Raw genomic sequence first — 16,108 nt, 5'->3', positions numbered from 1 at the left:
AGCACCGCCTTCCTAACCTGCAATCTTCTTCCTGACCTCTCCGCCACCACCCCAGTCTGACCTATCACCCTCACCTTGACCTCCTTCCACCTATCGCATTTCCAACGCCCCTCCCAAGTCCCTCCTCCCTACCTTTTATCTTAGCCTGCTGGACACACTTTCCTCATTCCTGAACAAGGTTTTATTGAACAAAGCCTGATGCGTGTGTGCTAACTGCTGCCACATGCTGTTGTGTCTATGGTTTGTTACTCCCAGAGCCACTTTCTCTTCACCACCTCCATATCAGAATCCCCACAGTGTGGAAACAGGCCCTTCAGCCCAACAAGTCCACACCAACCCTCTGAAGAGTAACCCACCCAGACCCATTCCCCTACCCTATATTTACCTCTGACTTATGCACCTAACCTACACATCCCTGAATACTATGGGCAATTTAGCACGGCCAATTCACCCTGACCTGCACACCTTTGGACTGTGGGAGGAAACCAGAGCACCCAGAGGAAATCCATGCATTGCAGAATTCCAAAGATTTAGCACCCTCTGACTGAAAGGAATTCCTCCCCATCACTGTCTGAAATGGCCTGCATCATATTCTGAGGCTGTCTCAGGCTCACCAGGCAAAGGAAGCATCCTTCTATAAGAATTTTATACGCTTCAATAGGATCAGCTCTCATTTGTGGAGACTAGTCTCGGGTGTACAAGAACATTTGAAATAAGAACAGGAAGAGGCCATTCAGCCCCTCAAGCCTGCTCCACCATTTTGTATGATCCTGGCTGATTGACCCGTCTCAGCTCTCACCTCCACTTTCCTGCCTGCTCCGCAGAACTCTTCAACTCATTTCTAAATAAAACCTGTCTTTCTCCTCCTCAGGTTTACTCAATATCGCAGCGCCCACCACGCTCTGAGGGAGTGAATTCCACAGACTCACAACGCTGTGAGAGAAGTAACTTCTCCTCACCTCTCTTCTAAACCTGCTACCTCTTACCTTAAAATTGTGACCTCTCGTTCCAGGTTGCCCTGTCGAGTAAATATTCTTTCTATATCTACCTTATCAATACCCTTTACTATCCCTTATACCTCAGTTAGATCTCCTCCCATTCTTCTAAGCTTCAGAGAGTAGCAACCCAGTTTGCAAAATCTCTCCTCATAAAACAATCCTGTCATCCCAGGAATTAGTCTGGTGAATTTCTGTTGAAACTCTCTCTCTGTACTTAGTTTCTCTTTGCTTGGATAAGGAGATCAAGACCGTTTACCATACTCTCGGTAAGGCTTGATACAATAGCAATCAATCAGTTCTCTTTACTCCTGTTCTCCAATCCCCTTGAGATGAAGGCCAACATACCATTTGCCTTCCTCGTTGCTTGATGCAGCTGATTGCTAGCTTTCAGTCACCAATTAACCAGAACACTCAGTAAGCTGGGATATGACACCAGTTTGCAATTTCTGAGGCACGTTTCCTGCAAACTACACCATATTCCAATACAGAACTAGTCTAACAGACCAGTTAAAACACATAGCTTAACTGGTTGTGGTCAAGGGGTTAGTACATGGAATCATAGAAAATAGGTGTAGGAGTAGGCCATTCGGCCCTTCGAGTCTGCAACACCCATTCAATTTGATCATGGCTGAGCAAGCGATTTCTGTATCCCGTTCCCACTTTCTCTCCATCCCCCTTGATCCCATTAGCCACAGGGCCATGTCCGGTTCCCTCTTGAATATATCTAATGAACTGGCACCAACAGCTTCCTGTGGGAGAGAATTCTACAGGTTCACAATCTCTGGGTGAGGAAATTCCTCCTCATCACAGTCCTGAATGGCTTACCCTTTATTCTGAGACTGTGACCCCTAGTTCTGGTCTTCCCCAACATCAGGAACATGCTTCCCCATCTAGCGTGTCCACTCCTATCAGGATTGTATAAATCCAGGATTCTTCTAAAGTCCAGTGAGTAGAAGCCCAGTTAAGCCTTTCTTCATATGTCACTCCTGCCATCCCGGGAGTCAGTCTGGTGAACCTTCTCTGGACTCCCTCAATAGCAAGAATGTCCTTCCTCAGACCCGGAAACCAAAACTGCACACAGTACTGAAGATGTGGTCTCATCAAGGCCCTGTATAACTGCAGCAAGATATCCCTACTCTGATACTCAAATCCTCTTGCTATGAAGGTCAGCATGCCAGTTCTCTCATCTTCGGGACCCCCACACCAATCAACCCCACTGCCCCTTGGCCGAACATTCAACTCCCCCTCCCACTCAGCCGAGAACATGCAGGTCCTGGGCCTCCTCCATCGCCACTCCCTCACCACCTGATGCCTGGAGGTAGAACACCTCACTTTCGCCTTTGAACCCTTCAACCCCATGGCATCAATGTGGACTTCACCAGTTTCCTCATTTCCCCTCCCCTCACCTTACCCTAGTTCCAACCTTCCAGCTCAGCACCACCCTCATGACCTGTCCCGCCTGTCAATCTTCCTTCCCACCTATCCACTTCACCCTTTTCTCTGACTTATCACCTTTACCCCCACCTCCATCCACCTATTGCACTCTTAGCTAACTTTCCCCAGCCCCACCGCCTCCCATTTATCTCTCCACCCCCGAGGCTCCCAGCTCATTGCCTGAAACGTCGATTTTCCTGCTCCTCGGAAGCTGCCTGACCTGCTGTGCTTTTCCAGCACCACTCTAATTTTGACTTTAATCTCCAGCATCTGCAGTACCCACTTTCTCCTGGCTTTCCTCATTGCCTGCTGCACTAGCATGCCAACCTTCAAAGACAAAACGGAAAAGTGGGTGTTTTTATTTTGTCATCTGGTCTACTGCTGTAACTTACAAATCTATTTGCTGCAGGCATACAATGAGAACAAAAAGTGTTGGGAAAACTCTGAGGGTTAGGCTGTGGACAGAAACACAGCAACTGCTTTAGATTTCATCAGAACAACTACATGGTCACTTGCTCTGACATCTTAACTCTGTATCCCTCCACAGATACTGCCCGACCTGCTGGGTTTACCCAGCACTTTGCGCTTTTATTTCGGCATCTGCAGCATTTTACATTTGTGCTGGTTTTACAAAGGTAGAGTTTGTTGCAATTTGCAGGTGCCCCAATCATTCCTTGAGACTGGTCTGAAACTCTGCAGAGTGTCCAGAGGTAACATTAAGGACACAAAAGACTGACAATAAAAGGAGTTGAATTTGCAAAAGGAATGTACAATTCGATTAGAATGTGAAATTTGAAGATTCATTTCTTGAAGAAAAGTCCATTAAATAATACCTTCAGAATGGCACACTTATACAATTACTGCATTATGAAGCAGACTAAGTTTTTTAAAAATCTTAACTGCTGCTGTGACAACAATGACAAATACTTTCTCTCGCTTCCACAGATTGATATCTCGATAATCATTGCACAAACCTCCAAACATTGTGTTTCTCTTTCACTTTATTAGCAGGGAGGATGATTATCAGCTTTGTGCAGATGCTGCAGATTGCATAGTGTGTCATAGTCATTTTCAAATGCCATTTATTTGAGTAAACTGCTGTGGCGTGTAACATAAGTGATAGTTCCTGACATTATTGGTATTTCTGTACAAAAGCAAAAGCTTGGGTTTATTATTTTCCAAGGAATGCTTACTTTTTTTTCCTTTCCTTCATCACAGCAGTTGCATTCAACAGCGGTGTCTTAGAACAGTGACTACACAAAGTACATCTCTGGCTGCAAAAATGTTATGGGCATCCAGTGTCCTGGAAAGACACTCTCTCAATGCAGGTCTTTTTGTATATAAGCCTACAGTTACAACCATGTACTTGTTGCTCATTCCCTATTTTCATTCACTGTTCCTCATCACTTCCAATGTTATGCAAATTGTCTTGCTCCCACACCCACACTCATGTCGGTTAAGATTAATGGCAAGATATTTCCTTTGACTTCCTACACCTTTTATGAGGCAGTTTGTGGGCTTTAAGACTTCATTAAATGGAGTGATAATTATTTGTGAAAACCCAGAGCAGAATTATCTGGCAGAAGCTATCGGACATTATTTTTTAAACACTGATTCATTCATGAGCCAAAAGTTCGGCTAACACTTACTGACTCTCCCTCGTGTCTGAATGGAAGGTGGTGTGGAGCCACCATCTCACACCAATGCAGTCCACATGGAGTAGACAATGCTGTTATTGAGGGAGTTCACAAAATCCCAGCATTGTTACAGCGTAAAAAGAGGCCTTACAGCCCATCATGCCTGCACTGGCTCATTAAGTGAGCATCCTTCCTTGGTGTTGATCTCCCAGCTTTCTCCCCATAGCCTTGCACGCCATCTCTATCCAAATCCTCATCTGATGCTGTCTTGACTGCCTCAACTGAACCCACCTCCATGACACATCCATTTCAATGCAGAGAGATTTGACAGACTACATAGGGGTCAGGAAGAGAATCAGGAACAGTGGTAAATATTAACTTTGGGTGACAATCCTGAAGAGTCATAAGGTCATAAAGTCACACAGCAGGGAAACAGACCCTTCGGTCCAATCAGTCCATGCTGACCATAATCCCAAACTCAACTAGACCCACCTGCCTGCACTTGGACCATGTCCCTCCAAACCTTTCCTATTCATGTACTTGTCTTTTACATGTTGTTGAGAGAGATGTTGAACATAAAGATTCTGAAAGGCAGAATGTATTAAGCCCCATTCAATCTGATGATGTCATTGTGGCTTGGATGGGATAAGACATTCCATTTCAGGATGGTATGTAGAGCAGAGTTCTCTCCACACACATCTCCTCATTGTCATTGGAACTCCAACAATCCAATGAAGCTTGTACTGACTTGTAATGAGCTATATCTCGATCAGACAAAAATCTCTTCTTGTTAAGACTCGATAGTGGTTGATTCTCAACTACTGGAAACCAATTCAATCCTCCGATTCAGTCATAAGGAAGAAGATTGGTAGCTGCATCCCTCTATCCATCGGGACCAGCCACTGGTGACTTCACTCCTCTCATTGCCATCTCCATTAGCCTTTACCCATCATCCCCTCCTGTCATTGAATACTGGCCCCACACCCTCCCCCTCCCCCACCCTACCACAGTCCATTCCTTTAGTTCTTCTTTCCCCTCCTCCTTTTCCTCATCTCTGCACTTCCTTACAACCTGATCCATCACCAACGTTTGCCATTTCCAAAGAGATGTAATCGAACTGAAATATTAACGCTGTTGCTTTCTCTGAAGATGTTGCCTGAACGTGCTGAGTACTTCCAATAATTTCTGTTTCTATTTCAGATTCTCAGCATCCGCAATGTGTTATTTTTGTCTCCACCCCATCAGGTTAGGAGCAGAAGAAGGCCATTCAGCCCACCGCACCTGCTGTGCCATTACTTGAGACCATGGCTGATCTGACAATCCGCAACTCCACTTTCCTGCCTTTCCCCATAACCTTTGATCCCCTTCCGGATTAAAAATCTCTCTACCTCAGCCTTGGATATAGGTTGCTGAGCTACTGACACCTGGGGAGATGGAGGAGGAGGAGGAAAATAAATAACTTTCTGGTTGGATCTGTAAAATATTGCTCATTGTTTGTTACGTGACTATGGGGTTAGAAGGGATAGCGAGATCCTTGCTGGCTTATTACCTTGGTTGTTCCATTGCTTTGTTCGGTTGCTGATTTATGCAGATGGAGATGGAAACATATCCTGGGACATCAAACATGTAATCTTTCTTTTGCTCTGCTCAAAGGTTCATGATGGTGACTAAAATAAGGAATCTTAGATTCTAATCTGGAGGGATAGATGATCCTCATGTAATTTCTGTTATCCTCCCTCCATTATTGTTTCATGCAAACTAATTACTAGCAAGAATCCAGCACCCAGCAGTCGTTTTCACACTGCATGTTGAAACATTGGAAATAGGAACAGCAGTAGGCCATTCGGCCCTTTGGGCCTGTTGCCCAATTCAATATGATCATGGCTGATCATCCACGTCCGTCCCTTGTTCCTGGTTTCTCCCCATACCCTTTGATTCCTTGAGCCCTAAGACCTTTATCCAACTCTTTCTTGAAGACATTTAATGTTTTGGGTTCAACCACTTGCTGTGGCGGAGGTTAAATAATGTGTTCTGGTAACATACCTATCGGAAAATGGTGAAGCATCTTCTCCTTGTAAATCTTATGGTCGCTTTCCAAGAAAACGCAGAAGATAATCCGATCAACCTGGAAGTAAATACACCAGACTTAATGTTTGTCAATGTCATTTTCATAAAGGGAATTGGATACATAGATGAATGAGGGAAAAAACAGGGCTATGATCTTTTAGGTGGGGAGCAGACATTTACAGATGCTTAGGAATTGGGCGACAGGTTTAGACAGTAGATTTGGATTGGCTCAGGCTTGGAGGGCCGAAGGGCCTGTTGCTGGGCTGTAAATTTTCTTTGTTCTCTTCTTCGCTCTCTTAAATTAATTGGATAGCATTTTCAAAGAGCCAGCACAGGCAGAATGGGCCAAGTGGCCACTTTCCACACGGTATCACGCTGGGATTCCAAGATTGGGAAAGGAAGTGACTTAGACATAACATGGAAAGACAGACATGTTGCTTAACCTTCTCATCTCACATTCATCAGGACACATATAAGAATGCCAAATTTCAACCAATCGCAACAATTTACACTGCAGGAGAAAAGCATGATGATTGGTTGGCAAGTTGACCGTATCATGGCCATTGATTTGCCTGTGTTTTACAGACGTTAGAAGGGGGATTTACAATTGACCAATTTCATAAACCTTTCTGCTATATGAAGTCAGTTGTCGGATGGGATTCAGGAAAGTTATAACATACTTAGAGATAAAAACTAAAAACATTGTAAATCGGAAACAAAAACAGAAGTTGCTGGAAAAGCTTTGCAGGTCTGGCAGTATCTGTGGACAGAAATCAGAGTTAATGTTTTGGGTTGGGTGACCCTTCCTCAGAACGTTTCTGAGGAAGGGTCATTGGACCCAAAATGTTAACTCTGATTTCTCTTCATAGATGTTGCCGGAGCTGCTGAGCTTTTCCAGCAATTTCTGTTTTTTGTTTGTTGCATACTTTGAGATGCTCTGTCGGAAATAGATAGGTCAACATTTGTTAAATTATCCATCAGTAACACATTGCATCATCTTTACATTTTATGCAAAATCTTCACTGCTTTGGATAAGTTAAATTCTTCGCAGACTTGTGGATCAACACATAACTTCCTGCCTGTGATTTATCGAGTAAAAAGAATCACTGCTTTTAGGACAAGCTTTGAGGAGAGTTGGGCTCTGGTCTGGTTTGCTGACAGCAAGACTGAGGTAGAAATGGGAAGGAAAAGTGCTGATGGCAATAAGGATGGCAATGGATGGAAAGGGGAGAGCTTTTGTGGCACAGTGCTAGTGTCCCTGCCTCTGAGCCAGGAGATTTGGATTCAAGTCTCACTCCAGGTCTTGATGGTCAAGCAAGGTATGTTCATCACATGGCCAAACAGGTTGACTATCAAGATCTTTCCAACACAGAAGAGCAGGACAATCCCTTCCTCATCACCCACCACCAGCCATTAGCTACAGTCCCCCCACATTTAAAGAATCCACAGGCTCTTGCACGGGCTGTTCTTGTGGTCAATCCCCTCCTCACGTCAAGAAGCTCTGAGAAGAGAGGCTGGAAACAGACATAAACAAATGATCGCGAAGGGGATTAGAAATCAAGAGGAAACTTGATAATAGTCCAAATGTGGTACTCTTTACTTCACGGGCATCGAGATGCATTGAAGATAAACCATGACAAACAAATAAAGGAGAAATGAATAGAACAGATATGTTGCTCGGGTTAGACAGTGAAGTGTTAGAGGAAGCTCATATGGAACGTTAATGGGTTTGTTCAGTGGAATGGTCTGTTTCTATGTTGTAAGCACCCCGCTCTGTTCCCCATTGGTTTCATTCACTGAGGATTACAACAGATTACCCAGAGGCAAAAAAGCGATCCTCTGGATAAATTATAAATAATTACTAGTAAGTTCTGTAATGCAAATAGTATACGCAAATACTCTGGCACACCAAAACCTTGAACATAATACATCACTAAGAAACACACAATTTTAAATTTCCTTTTACAACAGATTTATGAGCTTCCCTGTATTTTTATTCAGTCTTAAGCATTGTAGAGCTGCAGAACAACCTCATTTGAAATATTCCGAGACAGATCTCCAGCTCAAATAATCGTGTCACCTGATATCATTAATCAGACACAGCTTCATTTTATTTTTGGTTCTGACAGCAAATAATATTCCCTAGTTAAACAAAATAAACTAATAATCAGATAATCAGCCCCAGCTCAGTCAAACACTGTAGAGTCTGTGGGGATTACAACAGATACAGGAATTAGTTGAAGTGAGTCCTGTAGGCATCCATCCTTCAGAATATTTATTTCTGCTCCGACTCGCAACTTGGGGTGTGAGCTGTGACAAATGATAAACTCAAGAATGAAATGAGCTCCACAGAAACAGTGGAATGAGGTTGTTCAGTGTTTCTCAGCAAGTACAGACTTAGTGGGCACAGCCACCATTTGTCTTCCTTGCCACTGTCTTGAAGGGAGATACAAGTGATGCATGTTCAGAATATTGAAAGGGTCTCATTTTCCATACTTTACAGTGAAGGGGAGCTGACACAACAGAGATAATCCTGTATTCAGCAATCCAGAGACAGGGTGGAGCAAGATGAATGTATGTGGTCGAATGATGAATGATAAAATGAAAGAAGAGGCAATGTACATGCAAATTCGACGAAGAAACAAGGAATGTATTAAGCCCACAGCAACACTATTAATATTTAATATGTAATTTCACATCCGATCTGTTACTTCCAAAGGAGTCAATCAAGAGCAGCTATGAGAAAGGTGTCACTAGCACAAGTTCAGTTTGTGTGAACCGAGGCTACAGACAACAGTGATTGCTTAATACTGATACCCAAAAATACTCATTAGCATGAACTCATCAAAGTGATCTTCTTCAGGAGTGCAGTTCACTCCAGGGTCACATTGTCAGGGTTCCCAGCAGTGAGAAACAAAACACTTCTGTCAACGGGAAACTTGTCAAAGAGAAGCTGTTGTTTCTCCACTGTCTTACAGGAGGAATAAAAGGCTGATTATCCCATTTTAATATATCCACCAGCTACCAATCTCCTCGGTTTTCAATTATTAATTACACGGTAGATTAAAACCAGGGTATGAGCATTAGACAAGAGTGAAAAATTGCTCGTCTGACTTCATCCCCAATAATGAGTGCAATATGACATATGGTGCATATGCTCACACTGTTAAACTATAACAGACTGGCAATAGTGAAATGTAGCTTCCTACTTACAGTGTGAAGCTTAATTCTGTCATATCATTTGGAGAGGAATCAAACAGAAAATTGGCTGATCTTATACCTCAGCTACCTTCCTGCACTGTTCCCACACCCAAGTACACAAAGGTCCATTAACGTCAGTCTTGAAAATCAGCACCCCTGGGGGGAGAGAGTTGGAAAGGTCCAAACTCCTGAGGGAAGAAACTGCTGTTTATCTCAGCTCCCTTATCTCGAAACTGAGACAGATTCTCCAGGCAGAAAGAAATGTCAGGAAGAAAGGTTAACTCCGTTTCCTCTCTCTCCACAGAGGCTGCCTGACCTGCCAGGTTTCTCTGCATGTTTGGTTGAGGATGAAACATCTGCCCAGGAGTTGTTGCCTGACAAACCCCTGGAGAATTTTAATCGCTTGATGAGATTGCCACTAAGTCTTCTAGGCCATGGGAACACACATCTAGTCAACACGAGTTCATCAGCACCGTTCTGTCTGAGAAAGAAGCAAAATCAAAATGTACTGGTCTACAGTTGCCCTGATTGGACATATTGCTTGAGGTTTGATTGCAACACCTCCACAGTTCCCCCATTGCTAGTCTCTAAAGTATATACCAACAGCAGCACCAGTCTTAAGACTCTGCAAGGCACCTTTCTTGAAAGGTTGAAGGTGGTGGTTTCCAAACGGTGCTTTGCAAATCCAGTTAGAGGTGGAGAAAGGGCAAATAGGGTTGTGACTCCCAATCCACACCCCCTCCCATCCTCTGACAGTGCACCCTACTGAAATCCAGGCCGTGCTCTTGTCCTACTCTCACCTGTCAGTCTCTCTTCGCAGGGATTGGGCTCCTGTTCATCTTGGAGCCTTGCCCAAACCATGAACCATTTGAGCAGCACAGTGGCTCAGTGGTTAGCACTGCTGCCTCACAGCACCAGGGACCCAGGTTCGATTCCAGCCTCAGGCGACTGTCTGTGTGGACTTTGCACATTCTCCCCGTGTCTGCGTGGGTTTCCTCTGGGTGCTCTGGTTTCCTCCCACAGTCCAGATTAAGGTGGATTGGCCATGGGAAATTGCCTATAGTGTCCAAGGATGTGTGGGTTAGCCATGGGAAATGTGAAGTTACAGGGATATGGAGCTGGGCTTGGCCTGGGTCTGAGTGGGATACTCTTTGGAGAGTCAGTGCCAACTCGATGGGCCAAATGGCTTCATTTGTACTTCTCTGGTGAACCCAGCGGTGATTCCTCTGCAGCTGAGCTCAGTCACATGACTCACCTGCTGCAAACCAACCTGGGCTCTGACATTTGACCCCTGATGACCCTCACCATGCACTTAGAACCTGCTTCCTCGCCAAGAACAATGAAAATAGAGTGGGTCAGATGAAGTAATGGACTAGTCAGTACATAAAACAACAAAATTTTTAGAATATCCTTTAAAATCACAGATGTTCATATTTATATGCTGCACTATATTTTGAATTTTATTATGCACTTTAATATTTTAGTTCATGCCTGGGGTCACATTAATTTTCAACTATTAAAATGGATTTGTTTGGAAACTAGCTTGAGAATTGATTGTTTGAGGTGTATAAATGGTAGAAAAAAAATTTCCACCCATTATTCTTGAGGTTTATGCGCTGTTCCTGTCTGCTGAATGAGCTAAAAACAGAGATTTAACTCGCCTCCCTGTATTCTCTGACTGTGATAACTACACCGAGGCTCAGAGGGATTCCACAGGGGTACATACAAGGCAAAAATGCTGAAAATCTATACTATTTACTGTCAATTCTATGAGTGGTTGTAGCTGAGACTCCTCTGCAGAAAAACAGGACGTTGGTTAGGCCACTTTTGGAATACTACATTCAATTATGGTCTCCCTGCTATAGGAAAGATATTGTGAAAAGGGTTCAGAAAAGATTTACAAGGATGTTGCCAGGGTTGGAGGATTTGAGCTATCGGGAGAGGCTGAATAGTGGGGCTTTTTCCCCTGAAGTGTCGGAGGCTGAGGGGTGACCTTACAGAGGTTTATAAAATCATGAGGGACACGGATAGGGTGAATACACCAGGTCTTTTCCCCAGGGTAGGGAGTCCAAAACTAGAGGGCATAGGTTTGAGGTGAGAGGGAAAAGATTTAAAAGGGATGTAAGGGGCAACGTTTTCACACAGAGGGTGATCTGTGTATGGAATGAGCTGCCACAATGACAACATTTGAAAGGCATCTGGATGGGTATATGAACAGGAAGGGTTCAGAGGGATATAGGCCAAATGCTGGCAAATGAGACTAGATTAGTTTCAGATATTTGGTTGGCATGGACGAGTTGGACCGAAGGGTCTGTTTCCGTGCTGTACATCTCTATGACTCTGAGTCTGTGCTGCTTCACAGCACCAGGGACCCAGGTTTGATTCAAGCACATTTTGCACATTCTCCCTGAGTCTGGGTGGGTTTGCTCTCACAGTTCAAAGATGTGCAGGTTAGGGTGGATTGGCCATGTTAAGTTGCTCATAAGGTCCAGAGATGTGCAGACTAGGTGGATTAGCCATGGGATATGCAGGGTTAAAGGAATAGACTCGGGGTGGGGGGAGGGCGGAGCGTGGGGTTAGTGGGTCTAGCTGAGATGCTCTTCGGGTGGGTCGGTGTGGACTCGAAGGGCCAAATGGCCTGCTCCCACACAGTAGGGATTCTATGATTTGATTTGGTGGGAGAATCTGAAACCAGGGTCACCCATTTAAAACAGAGATGACAGTATTTGGACCTCTCTTCCTCAAAAGACAGTGAAAGATGACTCTGAACATTTTTTAAGACAGAAATGGATAGATTCTTGATAATCAAGGGGCTGAGAGTTCTTTGAGGGGGTGGGGAGTCAATGGGAATGTGGAGAAATCAGACCAGCCTTGATGTCACAGTAAGGCAGAGCAAAGACAAGGGCCCGATTAGGCTCCGTTGTTCCTAGTTTGTATGTTTATAGTTATGACCGCATTCAAGGTTCAGCTAGTAACGGATTTGTGAGGAAAATCCATCTGACCATCGAAAGTGTCAGATAAACTCATTTAACCATCGAAACCTCATGCCAATTCCAAGGCATTATTTTTATATGACTGTGGTTGTACTTACAGTAAAGAAATTCTGTAATGATTAGACTATGTCAGCTTCCAACGTATTGCCATTAACTTAATGAGACCCTGAGGACCTTCTACTTGTTTTGCATGGTTTAAATACTTAAATAATAAGATGATTGCACCCGACTGCTGGAGTCAGAACAAGGTTATGTATCATTAACATACAGCAGTCCATTGAGTGATCATTCTAATATTACCATTAATTTCGAGGTTTGTTAATAACATTTCTGCTTTAAAAAACACTTGATACTAAAAGAGAGCGGATGTGGAGTGGGGTTAATGGGTTAAGACGAAAATGAATTATGATCTGATAGAACTCAAAAGAGCATATTTAACCATATTAACTAAAATTAATCCAAGCTTGGAGTTTTAGTTGTAAATCATTATATTACCCCAGACCAATTGAAAACAATCACTGACTCCATAAGATGTTATCAGTCTCTTGAGAAATGTCAGTATTCTGTAACAAACATCCAATGGTGTGCCTTGTATTACCATGCTAGACAATTAACAACCGGAACAATCCACTTTATTTCTTTCTGGTGTGGGTAGGGGAGGAAGTGGGTAGAAGTGAAAGCTGTTGTGTGTGTGTTTCTTTTCATAATAAAAATTCCTTATAGTTTGGATCATAGTTCACCTTTAAGGGGTAGAACTGGTCCTCACCAGTTGGGGCAGAACGGGCTTGTAGAAACACAATAAATAGGCCATTCAGCCCTTGACCCTGCTCCATCATTCAATATGATCATGGCTCAATCACCGAATCCCAGCCTCCTCCCTCATATTCCCTGATCCCTTTAACCACAACAGCTATATCTACCTCCTTCTTGAAACCATGCAATGTTTTGACCTCAATCACATTCTGTGGGAGTGAATTCTGCAGGCTCACCACTCTCTGGGTGAACAACCTTTCACACCCACAATCTCTGCCATTTGGAAGGAAAGAGAAGCAAATGCATGTAAGTTCCCCTCCAAGCCACTCGCCATCCTCATTTGGAAATATACCGCCACTCCTTCAGCATCGCTGGGTCAGAATCGTGGAACTTGCTCCCTAACAGCACTTGGACTGTAGCGGTTCAAAAAGGCAGTTCACCAGCACTTCCTCAAGTGAACAATAAATGCTGACCTACTAGCTGTGTGGACATCCCGGACAGATTACAAAAAAAGCTATGGACAGGCAATTAATTCTGGCCCAGTGAACTAAAAAGAATACAAAGTTTTGAACTTTAATTGGGAAATGAGAGGTATATGGGATTCAGAATGTCGGCCATGTTTCTCTCTCTGTCTCCACAGGTTCTGCCAGACCTGCTGACTGTTTCCAGCTTGCTCTCTTTTTATTTCAGATTTCCAACATCGGCAGTAGTTTGCACAGTTTCCACTCTGTCTGGGACCAGGGAAAGGTTGGGTGGGATGGGGGTGGAGGGGCAGGGATGTTGCACAGAGAGACACAATGCAAAAATGTTCAAAAGTTGGCATCGGTTAGGAATTTTGAGGGAGCCATGTAGGAATAGTTATGTGGAGGAATAAAGCAAGTTCTGGACAGTAGCCACCTACAGCTGAACCAAACCTCTCCTGCCTCTATCCTGTGTCCCATCGAGTCCCATTCAGAATTGGAGCGGGAAGGGCAGAGTTTGTGGAGGGTCACTTGGCTGGAGGAGGCTGCAGAGTTAGGGCTCGAGAGTGTGGCGCTAGAAAAGTACAGCAGGTTAGATAGCATCTGAGGAGTAGGAGAATCGATGTTTCAGGCATAAGTCCTTAATCAGGCTCATTCCTGATGAAGGGCTTATGCTCGAAACATCGACTCTCCTGCTCCTCGGGTGCTGCCTGATCCGCTGTGCTTTTCCAGTGCCACACTCTCGACTTTGATCTCCAGCATCTGCAGTCCTCATGTTCTCCTGCAGAGATAGGGCTGGCTAAATGGTTAATGTAATGGGAGGATATCTCTAGGTAACTGTTTGTGAGGTTGGTCTAACTGGTAGATGAATTGTATTAAAATGGCCGCCAGATCTGGTCAATTAGATGATTATATTTTATCCATCTCAAATTATTTCAAAGTAAAATACAGTTCATTAAGCAAGAAATGCAAATACACGACTAATTATAGATCAGCTGGGGAAAAAAAACAATTTTTATCCAGTATTTCATATGCTTGAGGGGAAAACAAATTTAGCATTGCTTTTCATTTGTTTTAATTACAGTGATCTATTAAATATTATCTGTGACAAATGTTTCTCATTTTTTCCATCAGTACTAATTAAAACTGCAGGAACACACCACATTAACAAAGTGCTGTCTAATTGTATTTATAGTTCTTTCCAAATGGAGACGATAAAGCAAAGTGCAAGAAAGTATTTCATTTTCAGTGCAGTACTCTGTCTTAACTGGTTCCAGGTTCCTTTATTGACAAGTTCATATTTTACCATTTAAATGTAGAGTAATCTCACCCCAATTCAACTTATGTGAATGGAGTGGTCCCTTAGAATAAAGAAAGAGAGTTAATGTAAATTGATTAACACACACACACACACACACACTTTGATACTGGGGGAGCACTGAGGGTTGTTGGACTAAAGGACAGTCACAGAGCAAGGGCTGACCACACGTTTTAGGTAGTTGTGGAATGTTTTAATGTGGGTTGTGTATGGGTGTGTTCCAGCTGGTCCTTTCTGGAGAACATTTAGACCCACTTTAGTAAAACCCAGAATTTGCAAGTCTGCTGCTATTTAGGATGTAGGTTTGCTCGCTGAGCTGTAGGTTTGATATCCAGACGTTTCGTTACCTGGCTAGGTAACATCATCAGTGGCGACCTCCAAGTGAAGCGAAGCTGTTGTCTCCTGCTTTCTATTTATATCTTTCTCCTGGATGGGGTTCCTGGGGTTTGTGGTGATGTCATTTCCTGTTCATTTTCTGAGGGGTTGATAGATGGCATCTAGGTCTATGTGTTTGTTTATGGCGTTGTGGTTGGAGTGCCAAGCCTCTAGGAATTCTCTGGCATGCCTTTGCTTAGCCTGTCCCAGGATAGATGTGTTGTCCCAGTCGAAATGGTGGCTTTTTTCATCCATGTGTAGGGCTACGAGGGAGAGAGGGTCGTGTCTTTTTGTGGTTAGCTGGCATTCGTGTATCCTGGTGGCTAACTTTTTCCTGTTTGTCCTACGTAGTGTTTGTGGCAGTCCTTGCAAGACCCTGCAGACAAAGGTTGGCTCACTGTCATCCTGAACAGAAGGGACTACATAGAGAAAGCCAATGCACTACTCGCAGACACCAACACCTACCAACAGGTGGCTCTAGACCCGACCCCACAACTAGGAAACAAAATTACACAATTCCGGACAATTAAACAAGACAGAATTCCAGAAAATGAAACCCAACGGGACCAACACACCACGATTCTACGGACTACCAAAAATCCATAAACCAGGAGCCCCCCTCAGACCTATAGTCGCACTACCCGGAACACCAACTTACAGACTGGCCAAAGAACTACACACAAGACAGAAATACCTAGTAGAAGAGTCACAGCACTCCATCCACTCCACCCAGGAATTCCTAAAAATCATCAAAAACACCAAAATAGAGGAAGACGAAGCAATGATCTCATTCGACGTAACAGCACTGTTCACCCCCATCAACATCAACCTGGCAAAGGAAACACTTACCACACTTTTAGAAGAGACCATC

The 16,108-nt window shown here is 43.8% G+C and overlaps 1 protein-coding gene across 4 annotated transcripts in view; it reads right to left on the bottom strand.

The window, feature by feature from the left end:
- The window catches only part of LOC122553102 (ADP-ribose glycohydrolase MACROD1-like), a 918,032-nt gene that overhangs the window by 82,901 nt on the left and 819,023 nt on the right, over positions 1 to 16,108 (bottom strand). For all 4 annotated transcript variants that reach the window (XM_043696642.1, XM_043696643.1, XM_043696644.1 and 1 more), the window contains exon 10: positions 6,113 to 6,194. In XM_043696642.1, coding sequence (XP_043552577.1) covers positions 6,113 to 6,194 — 82 coding nt within the window. The remainder of the gene's footprint in view (positions 1 to 6,112; positions 6,195 to 16,108) is intronic.

The sequence above is a fragment of the Chiloscyllium plagiosum genome, chromosome 9, assembly GCF_004010195.1.
Source record: "Chiloscyllium plagiosum isolate BGI_BamShark_2017 chromosome 9, ASM401019v2, whole genome shotgun sequence".
Taxonomy (NCBI): domain Eukaryota; kingdom Metazoa; phylum Chordata; class Chondrichthyes; order Orectolobiformes; family Hemiscylliidae; genus Chiloscyllium; species Chiloscyllium plagiosum.
This window is presented reverse-complemented; position numbering and strand designations above follow the sequence as displayed.